Source organism: Pseudopipra pipra, chromosome 2, assembly GCF_036250125.1.
Source record: "Pseudopipra pipra isolate bDixPip1 chromosome 2, bDixPip1.hap1, whole genome shotgun sequence".
NCBI classification, from domain to species: Eukaryota; Metazoa; Chordata; class Aves; order Passeriformes; family Pipridae; genus Pseudopipra; species Pseudopipra pipra.
Window position 1 is genome coordinate 27,362,942 of NC_087550.1, and position 21,637 is coordinate 27,384,578.

General features: G+C 42.7%; 1 protein-coding gene across 1 annotated transcript in view; it reads right to left on the bottom strand.

Annotated features, from left to right (window-relative positions):
- TBX15 (T-box transcription factor 15) overlaps positions 1–19,508 on the bottom strand; it is a 91,617-nt gene extending 72,109 nt beyond the window's left edge. The window contains exon 1 of the mRNA XM_064644551.1: positions 18,978–19,508. Within this exon, the coding sequence (XP_064500621.1) occupies positions 18,978–19,179 (202 nt within the window). The 5' untranslated portion in view covers positions 19,180–19,508. The remainder of the gene's footprint in view (positions 1–18,977) is intronic.
- Between the last annotated feature and the right edge of the window lie 2,129 nt (positions 19,509–21,637).

A 21,637-nucleotide genomic window follows, 5' to 3' on the forward strand; every position in this document is an offset into this window, starting at 1 on the left:
ATGCTTCACCATTGTTGAAACATTAATTGATTGTTTGTCACGCTGCCATTTTGTGCTGCTCTTTGTTAATTAATTCTGTGTGTATTCCTCCAATCCCATGAAACTGCAAGTATCTATTAATACCATGCAATAGCTGTTCTGATGAGTTATCAATTATCACTAACATATACAACACAGTCACTTCATTGACATACTGCTGATTCTTAATACTCTTGGTGCTCCAGACTGTATTCTTTATGCTTCCTCCAGTGAGCATCACAGTTTGCAGTGATTGCACCATAACACACAGAATTGTTTTTCTGCCTAGCTCTTCAGCAAATAGTTGCATCAAAATCAGCAAACCTCCTTCTACTTCTATATGTAAATTGAGTATAGTAGGTTTCTTTAGTGAAAGATGAGATTTACAAGTTTTGTTGCACCAAAGTTGTCCTTTGTTCTATCCCACTCCAAGCACCTAAAACAGCACATTGATTTTACACTGTTAACATCCATTGCAAGTGGTCATTCACATACTTTTCAAGATAAGAAATTGTCCAAATGCATTTTCTGTCTTGCAAATTTGTCCTTTTTTTTATTCTTTTGTTATGGTTAGCTTAATTCCTCAGCCCTAAATTATTCTTCTGTGAAGAAAAGGCAATTTTTAAAGCCCTTAGTTTCTCTCTGTTTGGAAAAGCTCATTGTTACGTTTCAGACTATTTTTTTATCGAAGCAGCATCAAAATATAAAAAGTAAAACCTCTCAAGATATATTACTGATCAGTCTGATCATCTTATTCTTTCATACTAGCCACCACAATCTTATTTTTGTGTCAGGAATGACGCCGTCTCTGAAGTTCTGCTAGACTAACAAATGAAAAAGTGCTAAGAAGCTGCGCTGATGAATGTGATGTGAATTCATTAGACATGTGCATGTGCTGAGATGATATCCAGGAATATGTCTCAACTTCTATATCACTGGCCACCTAGACCCTCTGAAAAAAGAACAACTAATGGACCAAACCAGATGACATTGCTCAAAGTTTTTCCTCTAAAATCAACCAAAAATTTGCCAGACATTCAATGTTTATTTACTATTTTTGTTTTCACATATTATTTTCTTGCTCACAACTGTACTTGTGTATTCAGGGTGTTTCACACACGACCCATAAATTCAGTCCCACTGCTATCCGATATAAGGACTGTTCCTATTAACTGTAATTAACTGCTACCATTAATTGCAATATGTGTAGAAGCTGGCTCAGTCACAGTTATATGGAAAGTCATTTGGAAAATGTATAAATTACCATTATCAGTGGCTTTAGCTCTGTTTGTATTGAATTCATCTGCTGAGCATCCCTTTACGTTCCCTCCATGGTATTTCCATGCATTGTTCCACTCTCTCCCCAGTGTTCAGCTAGAAGGACAATGGGAGAAAGTAGTTCCACATTTCCATCTATCTATACACAAATGGAGTCAGCCTGTGAGTTCTTTCTTTTCTTTTTTTCCCTCCCTCTAAAAACCTCCCAGGGCAGGAAAGGAATGCTGGATCAGGCCTGTCCATAGTTGTGTGTTCCCTAGCATCCCACAGAGGGATGTTGTTGCTGTTATTTTAACAGCAGATCTCTGATGTTGTTGCTATTTTAATGGCAGATTTTAAAGCTTCCGCTGACATTAGTACAGACCCTGAAGCTCAGCTAGAGAATCAGAGGTGGTGAGCAGATGGTGATACAAAGGAGGAATGTTGTATCTATATATATTCTGATGAAATTCATATCCAGTCTTCCACACAAGAGCCAAGAAACTATACTAAACCCTTAATATGAGTTTTAAATTAGTCTTAGTTGGTAAATGGGTTCTTAATCTAGGTTCTCTGTCAGGGAAATTTGCACTCAGAGGGTGTAACTATTTATATCAAACCAATGAAAAAATTACGAAAGCTTAATTCTGTATTAATTATCATTAGAAAAAATGTTACCATTTACCAAATAAGGGGAAACATTTCATTCTGAGTTGTCAGGGCTTCTAAAACAGTCTGAGAGAAGGAGCAGTGGCTGAGACAGAGCAATCTCTGGAAAAATGCTCCTGATCAGTTTATCACAATCAGCATTAAGGCACTGTTACAGTATTGCCTTCTGGAAAAATGAAGCCCAGTATCCCTTAAACCAAGGTGACAAAGAAGTCTGGACCTTATGGACATCTGTGTGAATCTGCAATGTCTAAACTTATAGTTTTGTACCTTTAGGGGATAATTTGTTTACTAATTGTAATATACTGATTTTTGTTAGCTCTCTCCTTATCAAATATTGTGGGAAAGAAGAGGAAACATTGTTTAAAAGACCCATGTCAGGAATAAAAGGGCACAGAGAATCAGTGCCTCTTAGCAGCATGTGCATAAGCATTGTGTAGTTGGGTTTGTTTCCTTAAGTGGCACTTGGGTCTGAAAGTTGAAGAATGAAGCTATACAAATGACAAAAAATGTGTGAAGAATTATTTTTTCATCATCCTTTCATAAGCACATAAAATAACTCTAGCCTAAAGCACCTCTTTTGAACACTGGGTTATACAAAGTAAGGGGATAGATTGTCTCTCTATGTATCAAACATTTTATCTGTATTTCTTAGGAAATTAGGCTCGCAGAAGACCATCAGCTGATTAATTTTCCTTTTCCCCTTAATATTCTGATCCAAACTGACTCATTTGTCATCTTCAAACAGCTTTGACAAAGGGATAGAGGTCTCAAATGAATTACAATTCACATTTTGTGCAAATGAATGACTAAACAAATTAGCACCCTCAGTGAAGAGGCTCTCTTGGCTACTTGCTCCATGTGCTCATCCCAGCAGAATATCCTGAGACAGGAGCCAGATGAAAAAAATGCTTTCCTGTGCCTGGCTGTAGTAGAAAAGTCAGGACTGAAATTGGGATGCTATGGAGTATTAAAGGAAACGTGTATGGAGATGAAAATGTTGGTGAACAACAGGATACAAACACTGCGGAAGGGGTAGGAGGAACTAACATTTCTGATGGCATCAGGACGTGATGCAAGTCATTTGAACAGTTTCTTGCAAGAAGCTTGTTTCTCTCTCTGAAACACTCTTTAAAAGCAATGAAGAGTTCAGAGCCCGGTGGAAGAGCAAAACTAGGCCTTTGGAGTGGAAAAAAATTATAAAATATTCCTGGAGTGATGCTATGTGGTCCTTCGTATTCTATTATACAAGATCTAAATAATGACATCTTGCCTGTGCTCTGCAAATGGCTCTCAGTAAAACAGCTGCACCAGTGTGCAAGAAGAGAGAACAAGAAATAAAGATTACCTCTCTTTGTCGTAACTTCCCTGCAGCTGCAGTCCAAAAACTGAGTAATAGCAAAACACCCTTCCATAACTTTTACCTCAGGCTGATAGCCAGAAAAAAAGATAATTTCTCACCTAACATGTCAGTCCTCTATCATTGCCATTCTTCATGTTAGGTCCAATAGCAGTTTGTATAGTAACTTTACCAAGCTTTGTAAGATGACAGCAGGCTTGCAGTCTTTATCTCAACCAGCTCGAGCACAAGGTAAAGGTACCATGTTATGGCTAGACTAGATTTTTCAATTACGGTCATGCATGGCAATACCATACTTTAAAACTTGATAGTATCTTGGAAGGCATGTAAATAAATTAAGCTCATTCTTTTTTGTCCCTCAACCATTTTTAAATGCTGGTTAGGCTTTTAGGTTCAAGTAAATGCTTAAATTGCATCCGATCTACTTTTTGGCTCACAGAAACTTCAGTGAGACTGTTTTTCTGAATAAGGACATATAAGGGGTCACTATTTAATTTTTTTCAACATTCTGTCTTTTGTTATGACCATACAAAATGATTTAATAAATACTGCAATTTCTGAGTGGACTAAACTAAAGTTCCACCATCAGAATTGCTTAATGTGCGAAATAAGATCATGCATGAGGGAAATAAAATGAAAGTCCCACTGGAGTTCAGTGGAAAGCTTGACAGTTTTACATTGAAAGGAAGATATAGGATGAAAATAAAGAATCTGATTCCTCACCTCACAAGTAAAATAATTTCAAGATATGCTATTTTAATAGCTATTTCTGCTTAAAACTATATACTTATAACATGAAAAATTACATTTCTCTCTGAAGGGTGTATCTCTTACTGAAGTTACAGATTAATTCTATTGCTTTTATAATTGAAGTATTAAAGAAATACCTTTTACTCCATATTCTCTATTGTTTATTTTGTGCCACAGACAGAACTCTGTACAGTTCCCATTTCCCCTACAATTAGGCGCTGCTCCTACAAACACATAAATGTGAGCTCACCTTTCCTGCTGGGAGGGGTTTGGATGGGAGACTCACTGCAATAAAGGACATGAATACATTTTGGCAGGATCAGGGCCTCAGATAGAAAGGAGGAAACTGTCTAACAGAAACCATCTTTGCAAACGTAAAGAGGGAAAGATCCCAGAAACAAAAATTAAAGTTTTATACATTTTAAGTGCCAGTCAGAGTATTTAAAGAGAGAAGAAACTGGAGGACATCAGAACTGATCTTTCTTTTTTAAATCCATGTTGAGAGTGTCCTTGTAATGATTAATGACATCACACAGCCCAGGGCTTGCTTCGTTTGGCTTTGACTAAACTATTATTTTCTTTTCCTAAGAGATTCAGCAACTGAAAGTGCAGCTTTTTCTTGCTCACAGCTGTTTGCTCCCATATTATCAAATATTTTCCCTCCAGCTTTTGCCCTCGCCTTGCTCATGGGATGTAAATGATGCAGGAATTTCGGCTGCTCTGCTTCAGTTTAGCAGCATGATAATCTTAGGCAAATGCTTACAATCTGTCTTTCATTAAAAGAGCTTCTTGCACTTCTGTTTAACACAGTGAATTTTTTGAATTGCCCTTCTAAAAGAGGATTTCAAATCTGCTTTTGCCCCGGAGCAAAAACCTTGCTGCCACAAATATATCTGCTGGGTAGAAGGGAATGCTCTTGGTTTTGAATGGTTTTCACCAAAGACAGCAAAGACTCAACTTATGAACATTAGGTACTTGCTGCAAACTTAATTGGATAAATCAATACATAAAACAATGCTTCTCCCATTAAAAAGCAAGGCCTTTTTTTTCTGCTCTATACAAAACCAGGTGTGAAAATTTCATTGTAAAATGAAAGGAGCTTTCATCATCAAATGCATGAAACCTCTTGCAGAGCACGATTCTCTTATTTTTAGCCCCCAAATGTAGCATTGGTATCTAATACTAGTTGCCATAAAAAACTGTAACTGCAAAATAGGAACAGAGAAGACTGGTATTTCTAAAATCCTTAAAATATGCGAAATGTTTAAATTTGGTGTTTTAGTGGCCTTAGGAAAAGATAATGCTACATTCCTATAAAAAAGAAAAAATATTAGTATAATATCATATATAACACATATATGTAATAATATGTATTATATATATAATATATACATGTACATGTGATAAATCTACCTATAGAGAAAGAGACTTATACATGTAGACAATGTGAAGGAAGTGTATAGCAAGCAAAATGGAATTAGAACTCTAATGAATATTAAACAGTCACTTTTTCTGAGCTGTTAAGAAGAGCTGGAAAGTCTTCCCTGAAAAAAAATCCTCAGTTCTTAAACAAAAGAAATCCTAGAACAAAAGCAAAAAGAGAGAGGGAGAATTATATTTATTAAAATGGGGAGTATTAAATACTTCATATATGTCATTGTCACTGTTATGCTTTTTTTAAAATACTGTAACAAAATGGGCTAGAGTTCTCAGCTGCTTGCTGAATTTGGTCCCAAATAGGTATCTGCACACTCTTCTGAAGTGAAACAAAGAAAAAATAATTTAAAATAGCTTTTGAAAGTCATGTCCTTGTAAAAAAAAAAATAACTTTTTTATTTGTGTGAGGGTAGTCAAAATTTAATTGAAGAAAATGGGAATGTTAGATCTCCAATTTGGCAAATTCCTTGTGCAAGAAACTCAATCACTGACTTATTCCTGTGCTTTCCTTCCTAAATAAGGTTGCATTTTGAGCCAATCATTTGAATTGGGAATCCTGTTATTTTTAATTGCCCTACAAACTCTGCAAACTAAGCCTTCAGCTTCAGATTCCTCTGCCTTTGCAAAAAAGAAATTACTGCTTTCTATTCCCTTGTTTATTGTTAAAATATACAAGAAGAAAGGGGTTTTTTCCCCAACATCTTAGGCAGAGGATGAGGAAACATAGCTCAGGAATTTCTTTTTTTTTTTTTTACAAAATATTCCTTTATAAATGGCAATTTCACCTGTAATTGATTGTGCACTGAAACAAAACAAGACCTCTGTTCTACCTCACATAACTCTACTTTCATTATTTCTTCATTTAGGGTTTCCACTGTGCTGAAATTTGAGTTCCTACTCAAATATCATCGACCATGCTTTTGAATTTATTATTAAATTATGTCAAACTCAGACCACAAGTAAAATAATGACAAACCCTGGTTGAAGTCCCTTTTTCCCCTATGGTGGAGGTACGGGGGAAGAGTTATGAGCATTTGACCTGCTGTGCTCAAAGAAGCAAAGTCTGGCATACGCAATGAAAATCACATCTTAGTATGTACATGGGAGAAAAACTAGCCAGCCACAGCGTAAACAGTTGATGTGAGTGTTGTCTTATAAAAGGATGGCGAGTAACCAGCAACACCTTCAAAATATTATTCTTTGTGCAACTGTAGTGTCCTGAAGCCCTGGATGTCAATTGATGCTCTGCTGTACTGTTAAATGTAAGCAGGGGAGATCATCAGGCTGTCACAAAGAGTCAACAGTCTAAGTACGTGCAACGGCCCAAGGGCCAACAATGAATCACCTCTTGCTTTAGAAATAGAGCTGAACAAGCATCCTGACATACAGGAGAAAAGTCATGACTCAGACAAGTAAAAAAATACTACGACTGTGAACTTGGAATAAAATAAAAAAGGAAGCAGAAATAGAAAAAAAAAAAAGATTGAAAAAACCCGCACAATTTTCAGGAAAGAAATACAAAATAACTGCTATACGCTTCATTCGATGACCATAATAACAAGCTTTTTCTTCCCATTTATCTGCACGGCAAACATCACTGTATAAATGCTACAGCAAATAGCAACTATCTGAGATGTAATTACTTATATTTTAATTCAAGACTATCAAGCATTTTAATGAATACTCAGTAGATGTTTGAATATTCATAAATGAAATGATGGAGGGTGAGCTCACAAATAAATATTCTCATTCCACTACAAATAATTGTAACAAGAAACTATTGCTACTATTTGTGACTCTTGATTTAAGTTATGGGGTCCTAGCCAGACAGACGTTTTTAAAAAAATCTGCCTCCCTCTTCCCTCCACCCATGCCCCCAGGAAAAACACACACAAAAAAAATAATAAGTAGAAATTCCGAGGAGAGGGGGAAGATTGAATTGTCTGTAGTACTTGATAATCATAAATTGAGTTTAATTATGTCCTTAACAATAAGAAATGTGCTACGCATTATTTAATTAGTAATTAGAAATTGCCTATAGGTATACCTATAGAATAAATAACTACACTCATTGCAATAATGACTAACATAGTCTCTCAGGAATGTAAAAAACTTCTGTATACTGAAAATTTAAATATTAATACCATAAAGCACTGAAACATATGATGTTTATATGCAATGGAAATCAATAATGTACATCCAGTGCAACTGCATAATAAAATAGACAACTCCACATGTAACATCTATAGACTATAAAAAGGCTGCAGGCCTGAATAAAGTGGTAAAAGTTGCAAATAGGATTTTAAATAATGTTCTAAAAATTCCTGTGGAGTTTGCTGTAAGAGAAAATATTTCCTCTAGAAGAGCTTTATAATTTTTCCTGAAATTCCTGACTTTTTTGCATTAAACCATGGAGAACAAGGACCATGGGAAGAAACCCTGCTCTTTTTCATGAAAACTTCTGCTTATTTGAGAGGTTTACTGTTTCCCCCCTCTTACATATCTAAGCTACACCAAATTATTACATTTACTCATATAATGTACTAAGTTGCCTTCAGAAACCATTTTGAAGAGTATATTTCATTTATAGGAACCATGTTATTCATTATTCTGGGGGCAGGGGGGGCAGGGGGCAAATGAACCAGGAAGGTACCCAGATGCAGGGAGAAAGTCTGAAAACAGTTTCTAATTTCTTCTCATGCCGAGAGCAGCTGGTGGGTAGGAAATGAAGGCCTGAACTACTCCCTTTCCTGCCTCATTCTCCTCTGCCTTCCCAATTGTGATTCCCCTTTCTGCCTGGTTTTCTACTCCTTTACCCCTATTAACTCATGTCTTCCTGATTTTGCCTGATTTCACTTAATTCCCAGGAGGATAATGTGCACATGTAACTCTGTAAACACAACATTAACCTAGTGCATTCCCCGCTGCATTATGTCCCCTGTCCTGGTCGAGTGAGCCCCTCAGAGCAAAATGGGGCACCCAGTCCTCATCCAGGCTGAGCTACAGCCCTCTTATTCTTGATGTACTATTTTACTATGCTTTCTCAGCCCAAGGACGAGTCAGCACCTACAGAAGCCCACAGACATTCCAGTCCAGCAGGTGTCTGAGAGCACGACTGACCGGGGCAGGGCATCTGACATTGCAAAAGAACAGAGCCAGAAAATGCCCCAGACATTTTCCATGCTCCTTTGAGTTTGAACTGCTTTTCTGTTAAGGGCTGTAACCATACTGGATTACTTGCTTGTGTGCCCCACATGGACTTAGTCCAGCCTCTTTCCACTTTTTCTAAATCAGTTATTCCCAAATTACTCCAGAAAAATGAAGCTCAGCATCTTAATGTAACTTAAGCAATCAGTCTTGAAACACTCTTAATAAACAGCCAATTCATAATCGAATCTTTCATTCCAAGAAGCAGAATGAGGGGGTTTATCTTCCTGAAGTTCCATTATATGCCTATATTTTCACAAAAACTATTAATTATTGTCCATTTCTGTTACAGCACACTGCTAGGCACTTCCACAGCTGCCCTCCCTTTCCCCAGCCCAGGCACAATTTCCTGAGTTATGGAGTAAACAGAATTACTATGTACAGAATAATCCAAGCAGTCTCTAATGGGGCAGTGTAGGTTCTCTGCCACTCTGTCAGAGTTGCTGGGACCCTGCATAACAGAACTGTGATGTTACAGTCTTATGTGGCTAACACTCCCCAGCATTGAAGCGAATAACGCGCCTGGCTTGCCACTAGGCAGATGGAGAGTTTGCTGGGGTTGTTTGATGGTAAATGAAGACTTTTTTTTATTTGATCCAAGGAGCTTGGCACAGGAAACCCTCAAATCCTACAATAATAAATCTTCTATTTATCTTTTAAATTCCAGAGCAAAATAAAAAACCATTAGGCACCCACAGTCATGGGCTGTATTTTATATTTTCCTAGCTTCCTACAACCTTCTGGTGTAAAAAAGATTAAGCTTTCTTAAGAAAAAGCCTACTTTTCAGTTTAAAAATAACAGCCTTGTTGCCTTGTATGGAGCACTGTTTTATTTTATTACACAATGAAAGGGCAGGAGCACTTAGAAATTGTGAAGAAGGGCATAATTCAGAAACCTGTATCTGATCCAACCTAATAGTTTTCACACCATCAGGCATTTGCAGCAAATCTGAAGAGCAAACATGATCCATCTATAGCATAAAAGTGATCTCCCAGGCATTAACCTCACCATCATGATTATTTAACTCCTACAGACTGGCACAAAAAAGAAACCCCCATATATAAGCCAAAATTATTCCAGTCCTGACAGTTGTGCTGAGAGGAAGGCTACCTTCTGGTCGTGGCTGTCTGTTTAGGGTATCCCAGAGCAGAAATCAAGTGAGAGGCCAAGATCTCCATGGCGATTACAAGTTCTTAACACCACTGAAAATAAGGTCACAAAAGCTGCACCCTTGAAAATCAGCACCATAAAATGCAGATACTTGGCGTCTCACAGAATCAGGCCCTCCTTTAGCAGCTGCCTCCCAAGTGTGCTTCCAGCAGCCTTCATGCTACTGGTTTATGCAATGTCATAGGACACTTCCAAAGTCTTTATTAAATAAAAGAACCAACTCAGGGGCAATACACAATTTCACAAGAGGATATGTCAACTAAAAATTTAAGATTGCCAATCCCAATTCTTGCATGGTATTATATCACAAGTTAAGGCAGCAGCAGAGTCTAGCAGAACCTCAAGGATGAAGTTTGCTTTCAAAAAAGCCAGTGAGAGTATTTCCGTTAAGGTCTGAGAGAGTACAAGGGAATGCTCATCAGGTCTTCTTCTACTATTTTTTCACCCTGACAAGAAAGACTGCTTAAAGCACAACAAAAATAAATTTGGAATATTTTTCTGTGCAAAGTGCATCCATGTTTAAAGATGAAAGAGGGATGACAGAGCAGCACTGGGATAATTTCTTCATCAAATGAAGTGATGCTTGTAAAAGTGGTCAAATGTGAAGACAATAAGAGCTAGGAACATTTAATAACTGATCTTTTAATAGGATCCTTAGAGAAGGATTGAGGGCAATCCAGTGCAGTGATTAGGTGAAAAAAAAAAAAAAGTCTATCTGTCAATTTTTCCATCTATTTCCAAGGTCCCTTCTTCCTTGCAAACTCAAATTTACAAAACTACAGGCATTTCAGGGATAAATCAAAAAGAACCTATTTTTGAAGACTCCCTAACCTTCTCATCATATGCACCATGAATTTCTAAATGTTATAACATGTTCTCATTAGAATTATTTTATGTGCATGGGCATCCTCACAGATGATGGCATCTGCTGGTATCTTCTTTAAGGATTTTGCTATTACTAGTGTAGCTTCTTAGGAAGTATACAATGCATAGTTCTTCACTCTTATTAAAAGCAAAGACACTGTGGTGTCTTCAATTTTCCCCTTAGTTTTAGGGTAGGTTTCTGATCAGGGAGTTCTCCATTTCCTGAAGCTCCTAAAAGAAGAGGCTTGGGTTTGTTAATTCATTGGTCATGGGAAAAATGTCAATGCTAGCCAAGAGTGCATCCAGTCCCTGAGTGAAGTCAAAGAACTGTAAGTCATTCATAACTATTCTGTGTGCTCTGGCCCACTGATTTTCAAACAATTTTTGCTGTGGCTGTGTTCATATAAATGTGCTGATTATTAATATGATTTGTGTCAGTTTTTAACCAGTTGGTTAAGTACTCTTTAGAAACTCTAAATTGGTTCTTTTAAAGGTGGTTGGCAATAATTTCTTCCTAAGCTCTTTTCCAAGAGCTACACATGTAGACATAGCTGAGAATGTCCATTTAACGATACTGGAAGATTTCCTTCCAAGAAAGCAAAAGTCTTGAGAAGAATGAAGAGGTGCAGAGACAGTGAAGTGAAACCATCCACTATGAAAAGGGTTGAGTTCTACCGTGCAAGAGTTTAGCTGAATATTTTATATATATATATATATATATATATATGCATCTATATATATATATAGTGAATCAACAACGAAAACCAGCTTTGGAGAAAAGCAAACTTCATGAAATCCTACAGAACTTGGCAAACAACTTTGATTTTTAGAAGAAGAAAAATTGAAAAGCAGTTTTGAATGGCCAAATGCTTTATTTGAGTCCTATATATAAATAAAAATGCCTTATTTTTTTTAACTGCAAATTTTAAAATGGTTGCATAACTCAAAAACTTTAGGTAGTTTGATGATACAAAAATAATATTTAAAGGCTGGCCAAATCCTAAGTTTTTCTGATTCTCAGTGAAGTAAAAAAAAAAAGCTTTTATTAAACTCAATCTAAATGAACCCTCACAATCTTCACTTCTTTTCTACTGCATCTCAAAATGAAAAATCCTCAAAAATGCTCTATTGCTGCAAATTGGTATGTTCTGGTCTAAGATATTTGCTAGGTGAATCCTTCCCTCCAACTTCTGTAAGGTTGCATTTGCAAATACGCAGCAAACATCAGACAACCCACTGTCACAGGGGACTGACTCAGACAGTCCTTTCACCATCTTTCAAAATACAGTCAGATCAATAGCTCAATTAAGCAAAGGGTATATGGAAATATTATTGTAAATATTATTGTAACAAGTGCTTTTGTCACTTCTTGGATTGATTTACTGATTCATTGTTTTCTGACCTTGTAGAATATGCAATTGAAAGACGCCCCTGGCACGAATATTGTTGCTTGAATTTGAGCTGGCACTATGTTTCCTTTCAGAGTTTTAAAAATTCTTAATCTGCTTTTAAAGATATTTCAATTTAATTTTACCATACCACTATGTTATCTTTCCCTAGAACTTCTCACCAGAGCATGCAACAGCTTTTAACACAAGAAATGCAACAGGACTGTATTTTTGAGACAGCAGATATTTCACAGGCATTAAGGTTGCAATAATAATCTATTTTAAACAGTACTGGATATAAGCAACAAAAAGCTACACCTTTTTTTCCTCTGGAAACAAAAATGTCTCAGCATTGCTGGATGGTACACTCCCTGTGGAAACACTGGTTCAAATAAAAAGCCATAAAAGCCAAATCTTTCAACGTCCTGCTATGCAGAGCTATTCTGGCCGAGATTAGGAACTGGAGCACTGGGAAGATCCCAGTTGCCTGCCTTTTCCTATACACCCAGGTGCTCACAGCTGCTCTTCCCAATGGAGCCACACAGCTCCCAGGCTGACAAATACTGCCCATTTGCATGTATACCCACCCTCCTTTTGCTGTCAGAATTTAAACATAACTTCCCATCCCATTATTGCAAAATAATTGAACTGTCAGAGAGCTAAGAGTTCGCATAAAATCCTGTAATTACATCAGAAGGCACTAAAAGGCTCAGCCTCTCCCAGAAACTCTGTTGTTCTCTGAAACATTGTTAGTTTTAGAAAAGTTAAGCTTTTTTCATTGAACTTGATTTTACATCATCAGTGTAAAGTACAGATCTCAATATGGGGTGATTTAAATAACAATTGAATGGATTTTACTTGCAAAAGGAACTGATATAAATGCCATATGATCCTGTCTCAATATATCCAGGAATTTTCTGAATACTCTCAGACTGATTTTAGTGCGCTATTTAAACTAGTGTAAGCTTATTAATCTAGATAAGAAGGCAGGAAAAAAGATAGGTTAAAAAAAAAGTTTTAATCTTTGGAGACCTAAGATTCATACAAGAATCCAGCTGATTACAATAGGAACAGAATCTGTTCACACAGTGATCTGTGTGAAAAGAAGTGACTCAACTGGTGCCGACTGTGTTGTAAAATAATGCAAATGCTCTTTCCTGGATGTAGCACTCTTGGAAGACATCTTTCAACTTTCCATCTGAAAAAAATATCAGTTTTCCTTGAAGACAGATACAGATAAAGCAGAACACTTCTGCCTGAGGAGAGGATAGCTAGGCTGATATTTGATATAAGCACTCAGTCCCATATGGGAGGAGGGAGAAGTGATTGATGGTTTGTAAGGAATTACTTGACTTTTGCTTGTAACAGAAGCTTTTTGGATTCTCCTGAAGTTCTTGTCAAAAGTAAGAAACATCTTTTGAAATAGCAGTTTTCCCCTTCCCAACAGATGGAATAAACCTGGGTAAAAGATGCTGCAGATTTGAAATACGTATGAAAGAGAGGGGAAAGTTTTTTGCCACGCTGTGCTTTTTCTAATGCTCTGCTGCACTGTAAGGCTTGTCTCTATTTTTCTATTACCTGCCCTCTTAATATAGTGTGAGCAATTTACCTCTCTGCAGGAAGAGTTTCACAAACCCAGCAGCAGGAGTTCACCAAGTCAGTAAGACGCATGTTATCGCAGGGACAAATCCTTCTCGCTCTCGGTCTCCCCTGGCTCCAAGGTCAGAGTTGTATGAACTTAACTAAGACAACCCTTTCCCGAGCCCCCACAGGCTCTTCTGGCTCTCATCTGGACAGCTCCATCTGCCTCCTGCGACTGTCTCCTCTGAGAAGGGCTAGAACATTAGCTCTGCGGCTGGAGCATGGGGGGAGCAGAGGCATTAGGAGGGTCAGATTTTTGCATTTCCTTCCATCATGTACACAAGGGACCAACGGATCTGAGCTCTGTATCCTCTCTTAAAGAGGAAAACTGATGATTCAACAGGTGAAATGAATTCATACAATCCCAGTCATACACAAATTTGTTAGAAAGACTTCTCATCCATAACTCCCAGTCCCAAGCCAAAGCTGACACTCTCTCTTACACCTCGTTGTTACAGAGCATTGCTCATTGGCGAGCCTTGAGGACCATGCAAAGGGCGATGTAAACCAGTGCGCCCTACCTCAGGGAAGAGACGAGAAAACGTTCTCTGCCAGCACTTGAAATCCTAGTCCCATCCACCGAGCACTCAAACAAAAGCTGAAGCGAAAAATCAAGTTAGGTCGCTCCCTATTCGCGGCTGTAACAGCCACTGCTCAAAGAACGGGACTTCATCAATATGAGCGTTCAGAAGCGGGGGTATGGAACAAAAAAATAAAGACAGGTCACATATGATCAATCGCATTTCTCCTGCTGTTAAAATCTGTTTGCCTCTCCGGAAGGTGGACGGACTGCGTGGCTTCCGCACTCCCGCCGGTGGAGGGGGTTTGCCCGGGGGCGAGGAGGAGCAGAAGCCCTGCGGCGGAGCGGGATTGGGATGGACACCCGAGCAACCTGCCGGGAGAGGCAGGAGAACGTGCCTCAGTAAAAGAGATGGAGGCTTTACTCTTGACAGCCACAGAAGGCTTTGTCAAGCTCTCGGATCTTAATCTTATGGATAAGCAGCTGTAATAAACACGTTGTAGGTCTTAAAATGCGTGCCTTATTGTTTTCTCTCGTTGCAAAACCTTACGATAGTTCCCTAATGTAGATTCAGATAAACATAGGGAACGAAAAATTAAACTCCCAACAATGCCTTGTTTTCTTTTGGTTTAGTTTGTTGTTTGGGTGTTTGTTAGTTTGTTTTCAGGTGGTTTGGGATTTTTTTAAGCGATATGGCCACTTTTAATTTATGCAATCAAAAATGCCGATAGGATGTGTGATACAAGGACTGCACTGCCAAAATTCGTTTACAAACTTGATTCGCGTGTTTCTTTGCGAGGAAAAGGACCGTCCCGAAGCCGAAAAATTCCATCTTTTTAGTCGCACCGTTTTGTTCTGCCTCTGAAGCGCCTGCTCTCCTCTCACAGTGAAGCGACCCCGACCCCCTAGGGGAGCAGCCGTGCTTCTGTTGGGGGAAACGCGCCCACAGGGAAAGGAGCGCGCTCGGCTCTGCCTCGGTCTGTCCCTGGGCCCTTAGCGCGGCGGAGGGAAGGGCCGACGAATGCCACCGCCGTAAACGACGGTAAACAATATAGACATCAAGGGAGGCAACGCCCGGGCCCCCCGTGACCTTTCCGCTGCTCAGGTTAAGTCTATAAATACCCAGAAGACACCCGAGCCCATTGTTTTGCTGCCCTCTGAAACCAAACCTGCCAAGGGGACGGAGGGGCGCCCCTCCACTCTCCTGCTCCTCTCGCCTCTCCGCGGCGAGAACCAAGGACCGGTGGAGGATGCCGGGAGCCCGGCCCAGCCCGATAGCGGGGCAGCAGCTGGGAAGTCTTCACCGAGCCGCGGGGCGAGCCCTGCCTCCCGCCGGCCCGGCCGCGGCCCCACGCCCGGCGCGCCCCAGGTGGACGGGGTTGGGGGAGAGACGGTGAGAGCTGCTTGTAATCCCGAATTCCTTTTCACAACGTCGTGATTAGAACCCGCACGTAATTAAAATCCAGATTTATCCCCCTTTTAAGTGAGTCGTAAAAAAACGCATTAACTCTGGCGACAAGATTCATGGCTGAGACATAAATAACTTGGATATTCAGGAGATATTTTTTATGAACTTGGGGGATTTATCCGCTTGCTTTTCACACCCAACCCGCCACCTCCCAGCCTGCCATCTCGCTTCTCCCGGGAAGATGCCGCCCCGGAGCGCGGGGAGGTCTCTCGGGGCGACTCAGTATCGCCAATATCATCATCGAAGTGTTTGGGCACGGCTGTAAAATGGCACATAAGGCGTCGAGGATTCCCTCAAAACGGGGAGATGAGGAGCGCTGGGTCCCACGCACCCCCAGGGCTGCAGTTTGTACACGTCCAGCACAAAGCCGCACCGAAGGCGGCGAAGCCCCAACGCCGAGAGTGGAATGGGGCCACCCCGCCGACACCCCCACCTCACTCCCACCCCTGGAGGATGGAGAGGAAAATCCACGCCAGCGCGTGGGAGAGAAAGAAATCCTGATACCCGCCTGCACGGAAAAGATCTGTAAAAAGGAGAGCGAAGCCTTACTCTGCCCTTGGCCATGTTTAGTTCCCCGCGGCGAATGATTTTCAGACCCTCCTGAGCTGAAATGGAGGAACTTTAAACGAAAAGATCGATAAATGGGGCTAGCCCGATTTACGTTATCACACGCAAAATCAACACATAATTTCCCAGCTCGTACTGTACTACTTGCGGCCTCTCCGTGAGTACACCGTACCAAGAATCCCTCCAGCAGAAGGAACAGCCCATCGCTACTCGGGGCAGCGGCTTTGACTGTTGAACCTTTGGGACACTATAAAAATTCCCCCTTCTAATTTTTTTTTTTTTTTTTTTTTTTGCTATATCGCTGGAGATTTGGCAAGTTTAAAATACTTTAGGTGTAAAGTTTGTTCTTAATTAGGTCTTGTAAAGATGGAATTTGGTGGTCATTATAGAGCCGCTAATCAATTTTCACCCAGGAGCAAAGGTACACCTCGGAGGAATTAGGTTTAATGAAGTGACTGTGCAAATTACAGTCGTGGACTTTATTTAAAGTCTATCAACCCCCTAAAAATGATTTCTCAAACTGTTCTTGATTTCCTTTGCTTTATGAAAAACATCACGTTTGCATTCTGAGGTTTCAGGCACTAGCAGTCATTCTGTCCCGCTCTCCAATCTGGCACAGAGGGAGTTTTCCAATTTTCCATTTCGAATTCGTGGAGAAATGGGCAAGTTAAACTTTTAGACTACACAAAAATATATCCTATTGCTGCTAAAAAAATAAGAAAAACGGTTCTAAAAAGAGAAGACTGACGCACAGATCTGCTCTGTTATTAGACATTGGATTTTTTGTTTTTGTTCGCGTATTTTTTCTTTCGAACAGGGAGGTCCCTGAAAACCTGAGCTATCCTTTTACTGGTTGATCGCTGCTGTCCCCTCTTCTTTACTCACGTCCCTTCGCTGGAAGAGACGTCCCTGGCAGCAGATTTTACCTACTTCTCCTTAGGATCCGCACCGGGAAGGGCTGCTCCTATTCAAAGCAAATTGAAGTGCGGTTCCTTGAGAGCGTAGCTGGGCGAGGTCTTCGGAGTTCCCGGTCTTTAGCTCCGTTCAAAAACACTTTAAATATTTTTTTTACAGCAAATATTTTTGATACCTCGATCTTTCTTTATCTTTTTTTTCCCCTCATTTTTGTATGTTTGTTTGTTTGTTTTGGTTTGGGGTTTTTTTCTTATTCTGGGTCTTGAGCTGATGCTTACTGATAGCTCAGGGAACGTCATGTAAAATAAAGAAAAATAATTTTTAAAAGGTGTTTTCTTCTCCAAGTGCGGCGGAGCGGACTTGGCACAACTGGAGGAAATTTCTGCGCTTTTTCTCACAGTGTCGCTCAAAGAAATCGCTTGACCTTTTTCCCCCATCCCAATATTAAAAGCGAAGTGAAGTCCCCTAAAATTCGTTTTCTCCCCACACTACAATTATAAGCGCGGGATCGGTCTCTGCGTCCCTTTTTAAGGCGCTGGGGAGCGTGGCGTGGGGACGGCGCGAAGGGCGTGGGAGCAGTGGGGGTGGGGGGCACGGGGCCTGGCGCGTTTTCACCCCCGGGGCAGTCCCGGGTCCGCGGCTGCTTTTGCAGCCCCGTCGGTTTAGGCCGGAGAGAAAAGGCCGGAGGGAAAAGAGGAGACCGGGGGTTTCGCCGGAGCCAAATAATAGCTCCGAGTTACTGGATCTCCTTTAAATAAAAACAAATGAACGAGAGTTTAAAATTAAAAGTACAGACACCAGGAGGGAAGTGTTGTTCTCCCTCTTCCCTAACCCTGAGCTGCCGGCCGAGGGACCGCGGCCCCGGCGCTGCTCCATGCGCCCCAGTCCTCCGGGCCGGACTCCTCGGAGTCTCTCTCACCCACTGAGGCCCTTTTCCCTGCCAGGAGCAGTAGGAGAGGGAGGAGAGGGTAGGACCCCCTCCGCCGTCTCCCCAGGCCCCCGCTGTGGCTTGTGCACTCCGTCCCGGGAGCGGAGCGAGGCCGCGCCGCCGAGCCCCAGCGGGCCCGATCCCGGGAGAAGGATCAGGCCCCCAGCCACTCGCTGCCGGGCCCGGCCCAGCCCGGGGAGGCTTCGGGTGGGAGCTCGCCGCAGGGGTGTGTAGCGGGTCCCCGTCGCTCTGAGGAGCCGGCGACCCTCGCCTCGGCGCAGGGCTGATTCTGGACTCCTCCTCCACCGAAACCTCCTGTTAGGGCGCACAGTCTCCACGAAACAGACTCGGGGGTTTGGCTGGTAATTCGGAAAGAGGAGATGGGTGCATGTCGCACCCCACTCCTTTGCCCCCGACCCACCCGGCAATTCCGCGATCGGAGGCCGGGAAACTCCGAAACAAGGAGTACCGCGTGTCCAGAGACACTCGTGAAGGACTATCGCGACCGACAGGCGTGGAGAAGGAGGAGAGGGGGAGAAAGAGAAAGCGGAGTCGGCACGCTGCCCCTCCCGGGATATCATGGAGCTGTGGGGGGAAAAGAGACGCAGCGAGTAGGAGAAAAGTCCCCGTAAACTGAAAGGAAAAAAATCCAAGAAATCTCCGCAAAAATCCTGCTTCCTTTTCCTCTACCCCCAGTCCCGGATGTTTTCCGGGACACGCTGCTGGGCACAGCTCTCCCGGCGGGCAGCGAGCGGCTAGTGGTGGGGAGGGAGCGGGGCGGGCGGGGGAGTCCCGAAGAGAAAGGAGTCGCACTAACCGGGGTTGAGGTCCAGGCACTGAGTCGGGTCTTCATTGTCCCCCAGCTGGCCATTGGGGCTGAGGCTTTCCATGGACAAATCCAGCCCCTTGTCCTCCCAGTCTCGCAGTTTCCTCTTTTTATTTGTCCCGATCAAGGCTTCTACCGAGAAAGCGTGCGCTCGGGAGCTGAGGGCCACCGCCGATCTTCGCCTCTCACTCATCTTATCCCCCAGCCCAGGCCCTTGGGCAGAGGAGCGACCAGTGGCTGGGAGCGCACAGCTCGGGGACCAGAGGCAGAACCTCTTGCTTCTTTTCCCCCCCCACCCCTCCCCAGCTGCACCCCCAGAAGAACCAGCCCTCAGTCTCCTGAAAGCACTACATGAGGCTGCAGATACTCCGCAGGCAGAGCCGGGAGGGTGTGCTCAGCCCAGGTCCCAGCACTTGCTCAGAGGGGCTGCAGGCTGGATTTCTTTTTTTTTTTTTTCCTTCTCCCCTTTCCTTCTGTCTCTCTCTGATTGATCCAAACTTCTGGGATTTTTTTTTTCTCCAAGAGTTAGGCAGGCTGTGTGCGCCTGTCAAGGAAAAAAAAAAAAAAAAGAAAGGAAAAAAAAAAAAAACCTGTCCCTGGCCAATAGGAGGGAGAGCTCGGAAGAGACCCAAAAGCTGCGACCCAATGGGGAGGGAAGGGAGACTCGGGCTTCAGGGAGAGGAATTTTGGCCATCTGAGTCCTGGAGCACCGGCCGGGAGAATTAACTGTTTGAAGAACGGGGAGCCAGTAGGAAACCCATAACTCTAAATGCAGAGAGGTAACAACTCCCGCACTTCTCTCCGCCGCACCCAGATTTCCCAGAGACTGCTGCTGGCTAATCCCCACGCAAAGTACCCGAGAGGGGCTTTACCACCCAGTGGTGCCGGATGAGGGGGTGTTTTTAAAAGTCATTTATGCCATGTATTACTTGCGCTTGCCGGTGGAATCGGTGTTGACCCGGCAGAAGCAACGTCTCGAGGGGGTTGAAATTTCACTTCAAAACGATGCGTGTCCGTGGAACGGCGGGGCTGAGCGGCCGGCGTGGGCTGGCAGAGAGACCCAGACAAACACGGGTAGTGGGAGCGCCTTCTCTTCGGGAAGGAGGATTTTTTTATATATAAATAAATTTTCCCCCTTTCCCGCTTCTTTTTGTCCCTTTGGCTACAGCCAGAACAAACCCGCTAGGTACAGATCCCGGCCGGTTGCCTGAATGATATTCAGCATTTTATTTCTTGCTCTCCTGTTCACTCTGCTCTGAAATCCTCCCGGCTGAGGCGGGTCTGCAACTGCTCCCACGCCCCTCGGTCACGCGTGGCGCGGGGGGGCTCTCAGTGAAAAGTAACAAGAGCTGCTTTTGAGAAGGTGGCGGAAGCGTGTGTTTTTATTAACTGATGGGACCCCGGAAAAATAGGTGAAGCCAGGCAAAACACTGTATAGGGAAAATACAGGGGGGAAAGCCGAGGGGGTTTATTCGATCCCGAGGATCGAATACAAGTTCAAAATAAAATATAAATAATTATGAAGTACGGGAGAAAATTAACATGGACCGAGTCACGGTGGAAAAGTGGGAGAGAAGACACACCAATTTTCAGGAAGGAATTATTTTTTTGTCCGGTGTTTCTCCCCTGCTCCCTGAAGGCGCAGAGCTGCTTAGGGCAGCGCCGGGAGAAGAGTGAGATTTTTCGTAAACGAATTGAGATTTTTTTACGAATCGTAAACGATTTTTTACTATGGGGCTGGACACAAGTGAAGGGGGCACACGCGGGAGTGTTGGGGGGAAAGACGCTTCCTTTTGCTCCCAAAGTGAATCCAAGGTGCCCACATCCGCACGGTACGGCGGAGCGCTTCAGCCCTCTCTCTACGGCCTAAAGCGCTGACTGACAGCAGCGCGCCGAGGTTCACACGCACGGAAACGGATTTCGGATGAAAAGCGGGAAAGAAGCCATTTCTTCGCTAAATCTCGGGAAAGCTAAGCCCTGATGTCTAGGCCGAGGAGCACGCTTTGTGAGTCTCCATCACCTGCGCTACAGCCCTCATCCCCTTCCTCTCCGTTCCTTTCCCCTCCCCTCCGGTACACCTCCTTGACAGGTCAATCGCCGCAGGCTTGGCGCCGGACACACGGGATGTCGTGTGTCCCCCACCCCGGCACTGCAGGCTCCCGCGCTCCGCGGGGAGCCATGCCGGGGCAGGAGCAGCGGGAAGAAGGGAGCGACCGAGGCAGGGGCTTGGAGGGAGTCGACAGCGGTACTGAAAGAGGAGCGGGGACTCGTAGGAGGCCACATGTGTTTCCAACGGGTCCCCCGGCTGTGTGTCCTTCCCCCAGCGAAAGAATGTCTCAAAAAAAAAAAAAAAATCCGTTTCCCTATTTCCGAAAGCCTCGAAAACACTTGCCTGGGAGACAGACATAGAGGAAGGTTTTTAAAGAAACTGGAGGGGGATTTTAGAAAAAGAGACCGAGAAAACAGTGGAATATTTACAGCGTTTTAGTGAGAAGAAGTGGTGCTGGAAAGGCAGGGCGATTTAAACGAAATTTGAGGGCTGATGTGAGAACTCAGAAGCACGTTTTCCATAGCATTAAGTGTGGTTTTACTGGTGGCCAGGTTAAGGCATCCCCCATCCATTTAGGGTCTCTTACATCGGGGCGCTCCCC